General features: G+C 50.6%; 1 protein-coding gene across 11 annotated transcripts in view; it reads right to left on the bottom strand.

Annotated features, from left to right (window-relative positions):
* The window catches only part of PLXNA2 (plexin A2), a 257933-nt gene that overhangs the window by 93146 nt on the left and 147714 nt on the right, over nt 1-17073 (bottom strand). The window contains exon 9 of one of the 11 annotated variants that reach the window (XM_065698059.1): nt 242-320. The exons of the other annotated variants lie outside the window; for them this stretch is intronic. Within the exon in view, the coding sequence (XP_065554131.1) occupies nt 261-320 (60 nt within the window). The 3' untranslated portion in view covers nt 242-260. Of the gene's footprint in view, nt 1-241; nt 321-17073 lie in introns of those variants that run through there. 11 annotated transcript variants of the gene reach the window in all.

Raw genomic sequence — 17073 nt, forward strand, 5'->3', positions numbered from 1 at the left:
AATTATTGCTCCCCTCAGGCCTCGGGAGCAACTGCAACTGGCTGGAAACTAAACCAACTGTGGGCACTGCACTCGCTCTGTCCGTCAAAACAGCACCCGGCTCCCAGCAGCTGGGGCGCGCGGGGTGAAAGGAGCAGTGTCTCGCCAAACAACGGCCACTTTCATGCCAAGTGCTGTTGACACAGTGAGAACCCAGTTCCTCTCTGAAGATGACACCAATAAGGCTGCTATTCTTCTTGTTTCCTACTCGACAGCTTCTCCTAAAACACGAATCGCGCGTGGATGCGCAGGGCTGGGGTGGTCTGGTGCCGAGATGAAGTCTGTGGACAAGCACAGGGCTCAGTTCAGGGATGCTAAGAGAAAAGCAGCCCTGGAGCACAGAGAAGCCGTGGCTAAAGACCTCAAAGCACTTCACAGACATGGTGGGAGCAAACCCATAGCCTGGCAGCAGGATCAGCCTCCCTGGGGTGTCTCCCAAACCAAACGAGCACCCATGGAGGCTGTGGTGGCTCTCAGCCACGGGAGATGCTGGGCACCACAGGATGCATCAAGGGAAGTCATCGGGTTTCCTCTGGAATCTGCCCAGCATGTTGAGCTGTCTTGGTGGGGTGACTCTCGTTCACCCCAGAGCTGAGGACACCCCTTGAAATCATTGGGCATTGCTGATCCCCCACCTCCTCCCCATCATGTGAGACTTGACAGGATCTGTCCCTGTGATTTATATGCAGCTCAGGGACTTGTTTCATGTTTGTGAGGAGCTGGATGCTCTCGCAGCACTCTATAAATAACAGAGAATTTGAATTATATGAATAACAGTTCATTACGGATGATTTTATGTTAGGCATTTGGGTTCTCTTCCTGCACAGAAGCTGTGGCTTCTGCACATGGTAACTCTCTGAAAATGACACAGACATTTTGAACAATGCCTGGAATCGCAGTTTCTAACCCAAAAGGGACCATTTAATCCTTTCTTTGTGATGCCTGCAAAATGCAAGGCAAAGAACTTCACCCCTGCAGCTCTTTGCAAGAGTCGATGCCTGATGCAACCAGGGCAAAGGCGTCACCTCAGCTGGGGGACCTGCTCTGACCAAGAACACTCACAGCATCCCCTCTTGGTCAGCAGTGCTGTAGCCCTGGCTCCTTAGGTAACTCCCGTGGTCCTGGCTGGAGGAAGGTCTAAGACTTTGGAGGAGAATAAACCATCTGCTTTTCTCTAATACTTATGCCTATGACTTTGAAATTCACCCTTCATGAAAATTAATGCTCGAAACCCCGCATTGCTCCAATACCCAGATCAACATTTAAATGAAGAAGTTCAAAACCACGATGAACAGAAGGCACGGAAGTATCTGCATGCATGAAAAAGATTCGGGGGGTTGCAGTATGTGCCCTGTTCCGTAGTACCAACACATCATCAACCACCCTTCCCATCCATGATCCACATGGATCCACTGAAAACAGTCCAACCCTCTAACAAACATGTTCCATTTTAACAGGAGAACAAGACAAATCCCATTAAGAGTAGGATATATCCGTATCTTATCCCATACCTATCACAAACACAGAAGACTGAAAGCTCTATTTCCTTCAGAGACAGTAAAGAAGTAAAGCTCAGATGTGCTTATTCTTCCTGATGGCAGGCTGGAAAGCTTTACATATTTTTAAGCTGTTCTCTGCCAGCTTAACCATCATTATGAGACCAAAGCATTTGTGTGTGTGACAAGGAACATCAATGCCCGTAGGTGGAAGGAAAAACAACATGGATCAGGGTGGAGGACACAGACTCCCAAGTCCAAGAGCTTCCCCCCATGCTCCCTTCAGCCACAGGCTGCCATCAAGGAGAAGACAAGACAGGAAAGGCAAAGGAGCAGCAAATTGTAACATAATGAGACAAAAAAGCACTGAAGGGAAAACCAGAAGGAAAGACAGGACAGCAGAGGGATTGCTGATAGTTTCTGGTATGGCTGCTGCCATAAGCACGGTTGCCTGCATAGAATCATGGAATGGTTTGGGTTGGAAGGGACCTTCAAGCTCATCCAGTTCCAACCCCTGCCATGGGCAGGGACACCTTCCACTAGAGCAGCTTGCTCCAAGCCCCATCCAATCTTGCCCATGAGCTCTGCAGTGTTGGCTCCATGCACCCACAGCTCTCAAAGGCTAAGAGCAGGAATGGAGTGGGTGCAGTCACCAAGTACCCGCTCAATAACCCCAAATCACGGTCACCCTGGGTCCTGCCCGGCCCCACTCTGATGCCCACAAGCACTGCTGGCATCCTCATCGCAGCATCCTGGTCCCAGCAGGCACCAGCACCTCGCAGCTATGCATAACCAATGTGACTCCCATCTGTCACAGCCCGGTCTGTTTGCTGTCTCCTCCTTGCCAGCCCCAGGGGCAGCCCTGTGTGCAGCAGGACAGTTTATTGGGAAAGGGCTTTGGGTTTCAGGGTTTGGTTTTTAAATGCGAAGTCTTTTCTTAGTGTACATTGGAGAGGTAGGCCAGGGGAATGCTTCTGGCACTCACAGCAAACACCTGAGAAGGTCTATCACCACTTCAGGAGCATATTCCCCACCCCAAAGCCCTGTTGCCTGCACTGATGGACTCATCCACAATCTCCTGTGGTACCCATAGCAGAGCTCCTGACCCCAGCTCCCATCCTTGCATCCTATGAGTACGTGCAGACCTCACAGTCATGCTTGAGCTTCTGAAAGTGAATGATGGTTTTGGATGTCTGAGATTTCTGCTCCAGCAACCAGAAACGTGATGTGAGAGGTCCTGAAGCCACACAGAGCCACGGAGGAATGTTCCAAATGCAGCTTCAGACCCTGCACCTCCTCTCCCTGCAGAGCCTGGAGATGCCTGCAAAGCCACAACACCCCTGCTGAAGCAGGCAGCAGGTCATTTTGGGGATAAGAATGACAGGAGCTCCACATCACCGTGGTCACAGCAAATGCAAAGTGATAAAGCAATTCGGCAGAGCTGAGGAGCATCTGCTTGAAGGACAAGAGCCAAGAAACCAACACTCGAGGGGAATTTCCTTACTCCTGAGGACAGAACCCTCCTCCCTGCAGCCTGATTGCTACCTCTTCCTTCTATCCATGCCGACACAAACCTGCTTCTCAATAACCAGGTGATGAAGTCTCGGTGCTGCTTTCCTCGACTGCCTGACCCATAACATCAGCAAAAAACAGACCCAAAAAAATCAATACACGCTCTCCAAACCACACGAATCCATACTTTGCCAGCCCCAGAGGAACTGAAAGTGCAAGAATCCAGGTCCAAATAAATAAACATCTAAAATACACACACGAAGCCAAAGTTTCCATTGTTCATGCTCGCTACCAGTACAGGGCTCTGACCTCCATGGCTGCATACAGCCCTAGGGCAGCCCCATGGCCACGGCCCACTGCCCACAGACCCCTCAGGGGGCTGGAGTTCGACCAGAAAATCTATTTTTAATGACTTTGGGGAGTGCAGTAGAGATGCCAAGTAGTGCAGTGTAATTAAAGCTATCACTCAATGAGCCCAAAGTTGATGAACTTCCCAATGAGATTTTATTCTTCATTCATGAGAAAACCACCAGGTTTTGCTGCTGTGGGAGACATGGAGACGTGTGGGAAGGAGCAAGGAGGACTCATCAGTTCCAGCCGTTAACGTGTCAGGGTAACGGAGCTGGGGAAAATAAAAGTCAAACTTCCTCAGAAGCTTCTGACAGTCTTCTTCCCACTGTTTCTCCTCCCTGCGTCTCCATGCACAACTGTTCAAGTCTAGCATCAAGTCATAGAATCATGGAATAGTCTGGGTTGGAAGAAGCCTTAAAGCTCATCTAGTTCCTTCCTAGGGACACCTTCCACTAGGGCAGGTTGCTCCAAGCCCCGTCCAACCTGACCCTGAACACTGCCAGGGATGGGGCATGAAGTCCTCCTGTGGTACTGCTGCTGCCAAGAAGAAATCCAGCGTGCAGGGCTGTGGAGCACTTGTTGCTCTCCTGAGCAAGACCTGGGGGTCCAACATCCCCATAATGTATGAGAAATCCTACTCGGAAAAGATTTATTCTTGACCGGAGCAGATCTTGGACATGCTAAGACTGATGCCTGCAGCAAGCATGGAACCCCATGGGATGCAGCCACTGCATTGTGTAGGGCAGAAGCCAGGATGCAGGGGAAGAAGGCAAAGGGATGGGGGGTGTTGAGGAGCATCCCCAAAGCACCATCAAGCCCCCGAAGGCAGGAATACCTGCTCCAGCCATGGATCCCTGGAATATGAAGGTGTGCACCCATAGCAGTGGGTGAGGGGGAGTTGTGACAGGCCCCAGCTCTCCTCTCCCATGCTGCTCAGCAGAGGAAGGATTAGGAGAGCTGCCGAGGGGCTGTCAGAACCACATCAACGCCTGGAACTTTTGGCAGCAAAGCAGCGAGTGGGAGAGGGCTCCGAGACAATGTTTCCATGACTACAAAGGGATTATTTAATTACAGCGCTGCGGATGCATGCGGAGAAAGTCCCTTCAACTCTGATCCAAGCAACCTTTCCAATGAGTTCGCCTTTACCGCTATAAGAACCTCATCAGCATCTTACGAGGACAAGGTGTGTTGGAGCACAGGAGACCCGATAGCTTTCCTCGTGTCACCACACCTTCTCCTTGTCTCCACGTAGGCTCCTGAGGGAGGTGATGAAAGGAAAGGCAGGTTCCTCTGGGAAGCAAGGAAGGAGTGAAAAAGCAGCAAATGCCCCAAAGTGAGGTTTGAGCAAGCTGTAAAATCATCCTCAAGCCAGAGCTTCTTCCATCCAACCCAGCATGACTTGGCCTTGGAGCAGACTCCTGTTCTGGCACACAGGCTCCTACAGGTAAACGCTTTCCCATGGTTTACCAGGACTCAAGTTAATCATTGCATCAGTATGGAACATCTGAGCGAGATCTGGTGGAATAACAAAGTGCCAGGCAGAGATCGCACCCCCACTCCCAGAGCAGCACAGTGTCTTGTAAACCTGAAGGAGGAGAAATGGTTTTCATCTCAAACATGGACTGTTCACTGAATGCTTGGTCTGTTCAACCCCGCAGCTCCTCCTCTGCCCTTGCCAGCAATAATGTTGCCTCCTGGACTGGATATCGCAGTCTAGCATCAAGTCATAGACTCATGAAATAGTTTGGGTTGGAAGGGATCTTAAAGCTCACCCAGTTCCAACCGCCTGCCATGGGCAGGGACATCCTCCTTGCATCCCAGAGTGCCTTAGCAGCACTGATTCTCCCTCCTGCTTTCCATGGACCATCTGCATATGGGAAGCAAAGGGCTGGGAACGCACGGCCGCCTCTATCGGTGAGCAGGCCAGCAGGAAAACCTTGTGCACATACAAGATCAGGAAGTGATTCTTTCACCTCCAGTGTAGAAATCAAAGCCCTGGCTGAAGGATTTATACACGCTTCTGGAATCAGCAAATGCAGCAAAACCTATGGATTGAATAATTAGGTCAAACCTGACCACAGAGGTGCAGCCACATGCTCACTCCAGCTCCCCTGCAGTGCTGCATCCCACACTGCTCCTGCCCTGCATGGTGCAAATGGGATCCTCAGCACACTATCTGGCTCACCTGGGACGCTAAACTGCTCTGTTCTGCTGCAGAACTGACTCGCACAAACTCTACTTGACAAGGAAAAGGGGTAACGTGATAAATGTGCGCACGCGCTAATAATGAGGAATGAGATGCTAAAGGTCTCCATCAGGAAAACGAGGTTATGCTGCAACACATCCACGCGTTTCCTTCCCTGGAAAACCACCGTGCCTCAGGGGAGCTGCAGTTTTGCTCTTGACTGCAAAATAAATGTTTAAATGAGTTTCTGGAGATGAGGCTCTTTCCAGGCGTGCTGCCTGGACATGCTCCACAGCAGCTCCTTGGGCTTGCTCCGCATGTCAGGATGAGGAGCTGATGCATCCGCAGTGGCTGCGCGGCACATCCCATCATCCCTGCAGGGCAACATCACTTCTGCCATCAGAAGTGGCTTCTTGCTGCGTTGGCATCATCTTCTAACCAACAGCACCCTGCCACAGCACGCCCCCCCCAGCCAACAAGCAGTGCCCTTTGCAGCACTGATTAGTCCAGGCCTCAGGGGAACTAATTACTACGGATAAAACAGGAGCAGCTTTCCAAAATTCCTGGGCTCAGGTGGGGATCAGTCCAACGCAGTAAACTTTCATCTCGCATCAGTTCCCGGCCTCTGCGTTCAGTGCTTTGCCTTGCTGCCATGTAACCCACTGCACCCTCCCTGCAGCCATTTAAAAGTTTTAAGAGAAGCTTCGAAAAATTAATTAAGGTGAATAATTACCAAGTGCCTGCTTCTTTCCCCCTCTGTTTTGCAAAGGAAGTGGCAAAAAATAGAATTCGGCAGAATTCTGGAGTTCTAAGCAGTGTAATTAGGTGTTCAACCAACACTTACAATTGGGCTGTGCTTATTAAAATTACTGTTTTAGTCAGAGCATTGCCAGAGAGTCATTAGCAACACAATGGTTTGATTCCCAGGGACTCTAATTAGACTTGGACGCCTCACAGTGCTGGGATACCCGGGATGCCCGGCTCTGATGCCCATTCACTACAGGTGAAGCCTGGCAGCACCACTGGGACCCAGACAAGGCTTCCCCAGCGCTTCCCAGCCCTAGGAGGAAGAGCTAGGCCAGGGGATGGAGCCCCAGCATCAGGCAATGGCAAGAGGTTCTGGATGGAGCTCTAACTTGGTGCTTACTTCGTCTGCGGCACTGATACAAGCACCACAGTGATGGGTACCAGATGCATGGATGCAGCTTGCTCCACCTTGAAATCAAAGACCGTGCTGTTCAGTTTGCCCCAGCACAGATGTTCTGGGGGGGTCAACATTGCAATGTACATCCCTGTAGCCCTCGTCAGCACTTCCCAGCCTTGGTGTTAAGAAGCACCTAACAAGTGAAAGTGGGGATACCTTGGAAGAAGCATTTAGAAACAACAGCCCTGCTCCAAGCAGCTTCTTAATACGGGTTTAGAAATGATGGAAGCTTCAAAGGAGGTGTCAATGCACTCTCCGTGTCAGAGACGGGAGCTCCATGCTCTGAAACACAGACATCCAGATCTGTTACGAAAGACCTAAATCTCAGTGGTGTGTATCACAGGAAAGCTCAGTGCCTGCTGCTTGCAATTGCCTTCAGCCGTCTGTTTTTCCTCTCTCCCCATAAAAACCACATGCCAGACAGCAGAGCCCCCTTCCCCCAAGCTGCTAGCCTAGAACTCATGAATTCAGTTAAGTTGTTAAAAAGGATTGTGGCAGGCTAAGATAAAACAGGGGAGTTTAAAATGACAAACAGACTCCTAAATGGGATTAGAGTCTTAATGAAAACAGTAATGAATGAATGAGGCAACCAAATATTACCCATTAATATTAGACAGATAGCTTAGATCCCTAGGCACTGCGTTTAAAAATGACGTGACATTACTTCAATTACTCTGCATTGATAAATAACAAGGCCATATTTACTGTTAAAACACATTTCCTCCACCCTCCTCCATGCTTGCTTTGGCTTCTGCCTCCCAAGAGAGGAGAGCAGGCCATTGAGAGGATGAAATAATGCTGGAAGCTTCTACCACTTCCCTGCTCTCTGCAGGAGACCTGCGCTAGCCAGCATCCACTGCACATGGATTCCAGGGCACCTGCTCCAGAGGACCAGTCCCATTAGTCCCAATTACTCCCATCAACTACTTCAGCCCTTGAATTTCTGCGCAAGAGCCAAAGCAATCACCACCGATTCACTTAAACCCCAATGTCGCAGCATCCTTCCGTCTCTCTCCACCTTCACTTGCCGCTGGATACAGCTGCTCAGCATCCTCCTTTCCACATGGGGAAAGTGAGATTAACCTGATCAGAGGCCTCTTCTAATGAAGAGATCATAGGTGGATAATTCCTGGGTGCTTGGTGGCATTTACATGCTAATGATGAAAGGCACTCTGGTAAAGGTAATGTCAACAAGAATGCCTTGTCCTTGCATCCCAGCCTCCAGCCCAGCCATCTGTTCTCTGGGTTCAGGAAAGCCCTGGAGAACAGGTTGCTGCTAGGAAAGCTGCAAAACATCCTTCCCAGCTCTGCTGCCTTGGCTTGTGAACCTTCATGCCTGGATGAAGTCTTCTCTATGTGACTAAGGACACCTCTCAGTAGATGCTGTGCTCTGGGCTGGATGGCCAGCCTAGCTGACAGGGTAACCAGAGCTCAACTGTAAGCACACCAATGTTGGTGTGCCAAATCACTGATGCTTTGCTGCTATGGGATCTTAAATATCTTTGCAAAGAAAACCCCCCCAAACCCATCCAAACCCTCATTTCTATCAGAAACCAAGGAAAACCATCAAATATCTCATTTCAGAGGTACCAGAGGAGCAACCTGCAGAAAAATCACGGAGCCGATCGCTACCAGATCCAGAACTGAGCATGGAGGATTCATTCAGTGTGGGAATGGGGGGCAGGAGGGCTGAGGGCTGTGTGTACCATGCAGATATAAATTAACTCTCCAGAAAGGCAACAAACCCCAGTCTTTGTGCTTTCCCACCCTGAAACAAGCGGTGAAGCAGGAGAGTGAAAAGGGAGGAATGCACAGAGCTCTTCCCACAGCTCGGGGGCTGGATGACCTTTCCAATACTGTACCTGTATAAATCTTATTTAATGAAATCATTAAAGAAAAAAAAAAAAGGAATAAATGAAGGTTAAATCATTCCCTGCAGCAGATTTACATTGAAAACAAAGTCTGTTCAGCCTGCGGTTGGTTTACACAACAGGCCTTTAACATTCCTTTCCTAACTACTAGGGTGACTCCTGACCAGCTAACCACAAGATGAGTGATAGGAGCCCACGAAGCCAAAGGCAACTTGCCAAGACAGAGGCAAAAGAAACAGCCCCAGCCTGGGGTTTACTTTAAACACACAATTAGGGGTTTCGCTGGGGCACAAGTCACAACACGGTGGTTTTCACCCATCAAACCTTCCCCACAACATTCCCCTCTGGGACATGACTTCATTTTCAGTGCCACCAGCAAGTCAGCACTTTCAACACCCGCTTCCCTGCCCTTTGCACACCGCAGAGCAAACACCACTGCCTGTGGCTTGGAAGAGCCCCTGGGAAACTGGGAAAACGAACCCAGGGCCTCCCATTATCTGAAATAAAAAAGCTGGAATGGATTCTGTAGCCAGAGAAGGTTGGGCAAAGAGTTCAGCTTTCATCTTTACCTGCTTTTCCTTGGGCTGCTGTTCTGCCGTATGGGAGAAGGGGAATCAAAATGCAGCACGGGGGCTCTGGCGCTGCTTTTCTGAAAGGCAGAGGTGATCTAAGCTCAGAGCTTATACATAAACCTCAGAATTGCTGCATTAACGCTCCCAGCGCTGCAATGCTAAGTCACTTGTCCCCAGAAGCCATATCAGCTCCTGTTGTAAACAGTCACTTTGACATCAGCTTCTCACTGTTCGGATCCAGCACCTCAAAACGGTGGCATTTGGGGCAAATAATGCCATGGAACTATTTCTGCTTCATCAGAGCCTGAGGAACGTCTGCATAGATTTCCATAAATATCCCCGGCGTCAGTACAGCACCAGACCCAACAGACTGCGAGGGGGATCCTGCAGCCTGCTGCCGAGTCTACCTACAGATCGGCTCAGAGAGAGCTATAGGGCAGGAAGGGCTCTGAACCCACAGAATGAACGGGCTAGCATGACAATCAGTGGCCTTTAGATTCTAGTGAGGCTGCAGATGAGGGGGAAATCCCTCCCAGCTCTCAAAAGGGGCAACTCATTGCCTCTGGAGGATTGCCAAAAATCCCAGTGAGGATGCGCCAGGAGAATCACAGAAACAACCAGGTTGGAAAAGCCCTTTAAGCTCATCCAGTCCAACCATTCCCAACACTACCAAGGCCACCACTAACCCATGGCACCGAGGGCCTCGTCTACACGGTGTGTGAACACTTGCAGGGATGCTGACTCCAGCACTGGGCAGACTGTTCCAATGCCTGAGCACCCTTTGGGGCAGGAATTGCTCCTAATACCCACCAGAAGGACTAGTGGCTATGTGTCCTGCTGTCTCCTGCTCTAGCAGGGTCTGGGGCACAGGAAGCCACCACAGTGGTTCTTACTACCACATGAAAAAGATGAGGCTGCCAATGCTCCTAGCATTAGGTTTTCATCTGCAAACCTCTCATGGGAGGCGAATCCCCACCTGGAAAAGGGAGAAAAAGATCCTGCTGGAAGCCTGCACCAGAGCTGCTGCTCCAAGGGCATTTCTCTGCAGGGTAGCTGGCAAGGGACAGGGTTAATAGGCCCACTCCATGTGTGACCTCTTACTGAGAGCTTCTAATTACCAAGGCTCAAGGAAAAGGGGCAGCCAGCAAGCAGCCAGATCCCATCACTCGAGCCGGCCCTTGCTGATGCGATCGATCACAGCCCACCGGCAATGGGAATGGCTTCACCACCGGGTAGAGGCTCATGTCTCTGGGAAAGGCAGCTTCTCCCATCCCACCCGCACATGCAGCGGGCTAATCACAGCCAAAGCCACCCTGGGAGAAACAGGAGCATCAGCAGATCCCTTCCTCCAAAAAGGAGAGCAGCTTGGGGGGGCCATGAATAAATAATGCTGCTAATGAAAAGATGCCTGCGCAGCCCCGGCGTGGTGGAGGAGGCAGAGCAATGACTCTATTCCTGATGCACCGGCAGGCTGACAATTGGCAAATGAACCTCTGCAGTTATGTGTTTCCCCTCTTTATTCTTTCCTCATAAAACTGGCAGGAACAGGGGTAGGGAAGGGATGCTGGCGGCAGCTGTGTTCAGTATGAAAAATGAGCAGCATATGTATGGGAGGCAGCTGGAGCCCAGCGATGGACCTCACCACTCGCTCCCTGCCACACTGGTTATTTCCCTTTCTCCAGAGGGGCCTTGTGCTTAACCCTTACCTTGCTCCATTGCTGCATGTACCACGATGGAGCAAATCAAAACCAGGGACCTGAGCTGCACCTGATGGTCACCAGCACATTGCGTCCTGAACGGCAGTGTGTTTCGCTACATTGCTGGCATGCCCAGGGGCTTTAAGAGAAGTCGTAGCCCTTCTGGAATGGGCAGCATGTGTACACACAAAACAATAGAGCACAGCTGCTCCCAGAAGCAGATGAAACATTATCCTGAGTTTAAGGATGAGAGCAGTGGAATGGGGCACAGCACGAGGGCTGCAGCCTTGCCTTGAGAACTGTGGCCATTCCCTGGCTGCCTCAAGGAAGCTGCTGCCCTTCCTACAAAGCCTGTTAAGATGAAGGTCTCCGCACATCACTTTCTAGCAGCACGGAGAAGCTCTGCAGCAAACTCGCCCCAAAATGCTTGGGGACCAGTGTCCTGATGCCACCTCCTGTCTTCTGCCCACCACGGAGGCAGAGCTGGAGCTCCCTCTGCCCTACAGCATCTCCCCATCCCCTGGCCACTTGCCACCCCTGGCACGCACGGGGACACGGAGGCCACGTTTTGTTTACCCTCCCTGCTCAGAAGGAAGCCCCGGGCTGCATGGGGGACGTGTCTCACCACCCACCTTGAAAGGGGCTTCACGTGGCCAACTGGCCGCGGCACAGCAGGGTGGGCAGCGCCGCATCTGCCCGCTGCGAACAGACCCGCGGGCTGTGCTCCGCCACAACGCGGGCTTTGTTCGCGGCGCTGGCACGTCCGAGGGTGTCAATGACACTGAAAAGCTTTGACTGGTCCTTTCTGTTTGTTTTCTTGGCACACGCGAGGATCATTTCAATGGCCCAACCTCGGCTCTGCCCCCTGCTCCTCGCGTGTGACTGACATGATTATTGAACAGCAGCTCTGCCCAGGGAATGGGCTGAGCAGAAAATGAGTTTCCAGCTCCTACGATGCCCACCCACCTCTCTGCCTGCTTTCATAGAGTATCCAAATGGTTTGGGGTTGGAAGGGACCTTAAAGCTCCTCCAGCTCCAACCCCTGCCACGGACAGGGACCCCTTCCACTGGAGCAGCTTGCTCCAAGCCCCTGTGTCCAACCTGGCCTTGAGCACTGCCAGGGATGGGGCAGCCACAGCTTCTCTGGGCACCCTGTGCCAGCGCCTCAGCACCCTCACAGGGAAGAGCTTCTGCCTAAGAGCTCAGCTCAGCCTCCCCTCGGGCAGGTTCAAGCCATTCCCCTTGGCCTGTCCCTACAGTGAGCTTTGGGGCAGTGCTGGGGGAGATTCATTCAGTGCAGCCATCCCAGACCCTGCACACGAGCAGCCCGCAGTTCCCCATCCTCTGAACCATTTCAGGGTTCTTCAAACGTTTTAAATACTACAGAAACCTAGGAGAAAACTCACAGGCATGACCGGCTTGTGTGATTTTATAGAGCCTTGAAAAACCAAAGCATTTGAATGCCCCAAGTAGCTATAAAGGTCACAGAGTCATATCATTACTGCTTTCACAGCCTGACCATGGACCTGCTACTCGTGTGCTCCAAGAACACTGCCATAATCTCCACGGCTTTTTAGTAAGTATTGCTCTCTAACTACATTACGCTGTCCTTGCCAGTCAATTTTCTGCTACTCCATCACTTTCCCATTTGTATATCATTACATACGGCTGTCAAAAATAATTTAGGAACCTGACCACCAGTGTGAGAAATGAACCCTCCTAAGTATATCCCAAACTCTCTAATTCGAAAAGAAAGAGCTTTAAGCCCTTTCCCCTAAAGAAGAAAACCACTGTCCCGTGGCAGTTGTAGCACACCAGCCCTGCTATCACACACAGGCAGGATGGGGAGGGGGTGGTCACCAAAAAGAACATCTTAGGAGACTACACAGCAAAGCTTCAGGGGCTACATCAAAGCTGCCAAAACACGAGGTTTGTTCCATGATTCTGTGGTTCTAAGGTGTCATCGTTGCTCACAGCACAGCAAGTACCAGCGGCATGCCCTCCACCCAGAGCACCATGGACCAGGATGGGCTGGAGTTCAAGACACTGTTTGCATTGAAGCCCCAAGACAATACATGTGGTTTGTTCCAATTTTCTACTCTGAACAAGGCGTTTTACCTCTCCCATAGGGATGAGCATATAAAAAGTACCAGACACCCTTCTGGGCTGACCCTGCTCCTGGTAACCTTGGACATCTTGCCCTATGATAAGGTGCCAGACTTGCTCTCTCAAGAGAGAAGAAGAGCAAATTTAGACAAACAGGAGCATCACTGCTCCTCTGTCCGGATTCCCAGGCTGTGAAAGGACAAGAGATGGCTGGGGCTGCAGGCAGGGAAAAGGCAGAGGCCTTGAGGGATGCACCTCTGCCCATATACACACCCAGCGGAGGACAGGGGCATGAGAGCACAGGCTGCGTGAGTCAGCAAAGCAAACCCCATGTGGCAAGGAGGTGGTGAAGTGATGGCACAGAGCGAGGTTCAGCTCAAGCCCTGTTGGCTGCTCTGATCATAGAATCATAGTATGGTTTGGGTTGGAAAGGACCTTAGGATCATCCAGTTCTGCCCCCCCTGCCACGAGCAGGGACCCCACACACTAAACCATGGCACCCAAGACTTTGTCCAGCTTGGCCTCAAACGCTGCAAGGGATGGATGTTGCCATCTTCTGCGCACATCAAAATGACAAAGACATCAAGCCTTCAAAGTCTAATTGAAGAAAAATTGAAAATACGAAGTGGCAGGAAATACTATTTTCTAAATAAAATGCATTCAGTTCCACAACGTGAGGCTGCAAAGCATTAAAAAAGATTGCCGTTAGAGTAGGAAAAAAGTATTCAAACCTTCAGAGACTTCATTATAGGCAGAGGACACCCTCTATTCTTTGGGACAGACAGGAGATAAAGCGAATGCAAAACAATGCAAATCTTTCCAGCAGCCTGTGCTGTCCCAGAAGGGCCTGGATGCCTCTGTACTACCGGATTTCCATCTCAGCCTTTGCAGACAGTCCCCACTGAAGGCTGTATGCGTCCCACTTCCACTGATTTGCTTCCACCAGTGAATGTCCCAGGTTGTTTTCAAACACAGGAAGTTTGTTTCACTAAAGGACATAGCCACTAAATGCTGATGGCCTGAAACACTCCACCAACTTGTTGGGCAGCCCTTGTGCCCATGGCAAGGGAGTCCCCCAGCACTTCCCTTTGTGCTGCCCCAATGCCTGAGGTGTCGTGCTCTGCGCTGGGCTGTCCCCATCCATTGCTGGGCACCAGCTCCCAGCCCTGCTGGCTTTGCTCCCTTGCAGCAAAACCCAAGAGATGCTTGGAGAACATAGAGCAAACCCTGAGTAAGGTCTAGAAACAGGGGAAAAAGCTCCCCTGTGTCTATGTGCATTAGGCAAGGTGGGTGAGCAAGAGCAGATGAAACAAGAAAAAGCAGAGAGCAGAGCAATAAACACTCCTGCTTCAGCGTCTGCAGTGAGATGCTGCAGTGGGAAGGGAAGGCACAGCACAAGGATGGGCTTGAACATGAGCAGTTAGAGATCTCTGAAGGTACATGGACAGCAGCAGGCCCTGCATGGCAGGGTCTCCAAATCACCCCCATGACCTCCAGAGGAGCAGCATGTCCTGGAGCTGAACGCAGAGCCTGTGTTATGAAATGTCCACCTCACCTTTGCCTTCACAAACCCAGTAACACAGCAGATGCACGCCAAACTCCGGCAAACACCGCAATGGCCATCAAGCAGGGGAGGACAAAGCCAATCGTATTTCACCCAGCAGGAGCTGGTAAACCCATGCTTAGAGCAACAGAGTCACAGCCAAACAAACATGACCCCAAGTGGGATCTATGGCTCTGGCAGGCACATTCTCAGCCTACACAAACAGGGAAAGATGAGATGCATTTATCTCAGATACTTCGTTTCAACAGCTTTCCTTAACAGCTCTGGCCCCTTGAATTACTACATACTGCCAAGCAGGCTGCAGAGCGGGTTCGCAGTGGGGGAGCCAAGCCTATTTACATGTCTGCTCCCCGTTTCCATAGGAGGATTAGAGACCAGGTGAGATTTCTTTGAAGAGAAGATAATTGCCATTGAAACCATTCAGGTGCAGAAGCAACAAATTGCTGACCCGCAGCTGATCTCAAACAACAGCGACAGCATCACTCCACCAATAAATACACACTCGCAATGGGGGAGAGGGGAGAAAACAGCCTACACATAACCCAAGATGGATTTATTCCAGCCTTTGCTACGAGGCTGAAAGCTGGGAAGCCAAATCCCTCTCTCCCAGGGTTTCATTAGCTGGGAATGGCTTTCTAACGAGATTTACACAATCTAGCCTGAAGCCTACACATTTTGCTCTGCACCCAAAGACAATAACAACAGGGAGCTAAGGAGATGCCTTCTTTTTCTCTGGTCACCCATAATTCAAGACCGTTACGCTGCTGCCATCAATGTGATTAAACAGAGCACAAAAGTAAAATAAAAACCTGCCCTTCTATAGCATTAAGCCTCCAATTTCAACTGACCCAAGCCAGGAAAATTTATAGTTATGTCCATTAGAAAAGGATAGGAAATTGCCAGCTGGGATCTAACTGACATTCTCACCTCTCCTTTCACCACCCAGCTGGGGTGAGCAGCTCTCCTCCTGTGGTAATGCAGCCCCATCCCTGCACAGGGAGGTGTTTCAGGGGGTCTCTCTGCAGATGGGACTGTGGTCCCAAGCCCCCCTGCACCCCTGAAAGGCCAGGGAGAGCCCTAAGCCAGCCATCCCCTTCCACACTTTGAAGGATCAAGGTCCTTCATTGGATGGGATATAGTTTTCCGCATCCTCTGCTGCAGCAATTCTGCACCTATACAAAGCCTAAACCCAGACCCCTCAATAACCTGCTGCTGCCTTACAGGGATGCTTCTCCTACAAGTGCAACACTCCCTTCAGCATCCTGCTTGGATGAGACAATAGAGAATGAGCTGGGTCAGAACCACAGAATGCTTTGGTTTGGAAAGGACCTTAAGACCACCTAGTTCCAACCCCCTGCCACCTCCCACAAAACCGAGGGCACCAGCCTGGACCATGCTCACTGAAAGCAAACCCTAAAATGGAAAAATCCAGCCTGTCTTTGCCTAACAACTGGAGTTTGCACAGTCCTCTCGGCAGCCACAGCAATGCTGCTTCTGGCACAGCTTCTTCACTAATGCTGCTCTAGTGTGGTCAGCTCTTTTGGGATGGAAGGATTTTAAGCAGATTCCTTCTGTGGGCAGGACTGCCGGCTCACTCACACAAAGGCTCAGCCACACAAGGAAGAGTTATTTTTCAACACTCATCCTCCCCTCTGATTCCTCCCCAAATAAAAGAAAATACTTATCATCATGTTCTTATGGAGATATTAATAGCACCCAAGACACTGACAGTTGCCTGCCTGTGAGTCACTTCTTCAAGGGATGGGAAAAAGCCTGCAACAACTGTGGCTTGTTAGGAGACAATGAAAATATCATTCATGAACCGTAGTGCTAAATACATCCTTCCTGTGGCAGATCAGATGGAAGATGCTCACGTGTTTACTGCATCCCCCGTGCAGCTGGGTCTAACAGGGGAGACTCCGTTCACAGCTGCAGACACCAGCAAGAGAACCACAGACTGGTTTGGGCTGAAGGGACATAAACCGTTGGGTTGGAAGGGACCTTAAAGCTCATCCAGTCCCAACCCCCTGCCATGGGCTGGGATACCTTCCACTAGAGCAGCTTGCTCCAAACCCCGTCCAACCTGGCCTTGACATTTTGACTCCCATCATCCCAGCTGCTAAGAGCCCCTCCATGCTTGGGTTTTGTGTGTGGGCCCCTGTACTACTCAAATCCTCTTATTTATCTACTGGGATTCCAAACAGGTCTTTTTATTCAGTTATCTGAAAGCATCTCTGACGTCTTGACAACCTAATTCAGTCTCCTCCAGGTCTTTCAATACTACGAGTGGGAGAGCAGCAGGCACCATCCCGCCCATGCAATGCAAGTGACTCTGAGCTCTGAGCACTCAACTCAGTTTCTATTTGAAAGGAAACATGAATACTAATTAAACAACCATAAGGGCATGGAGCAGATAAATATGTGTTGCAAGGAAAACTGGAGAGACACACTCTGAAGTGGAGCCAGGGAGAGGAGG

This window comes from Lathamus discolor, chromosome 19 (genome assembly GCF_037157495.1).
Source record: "Lathamus discolor isolate bLatDis1 chromosome 19, bLatDis1.hap1, whole genome shotgun sequence".
In the NCBI taxonomy this organism is placed as follows: domain Eukaryota; kingdom Metazoa; phylum Chordata; class Aves; order Psittaciformes; family Psittacidae; genus Lathamus; species Lathamus discolor.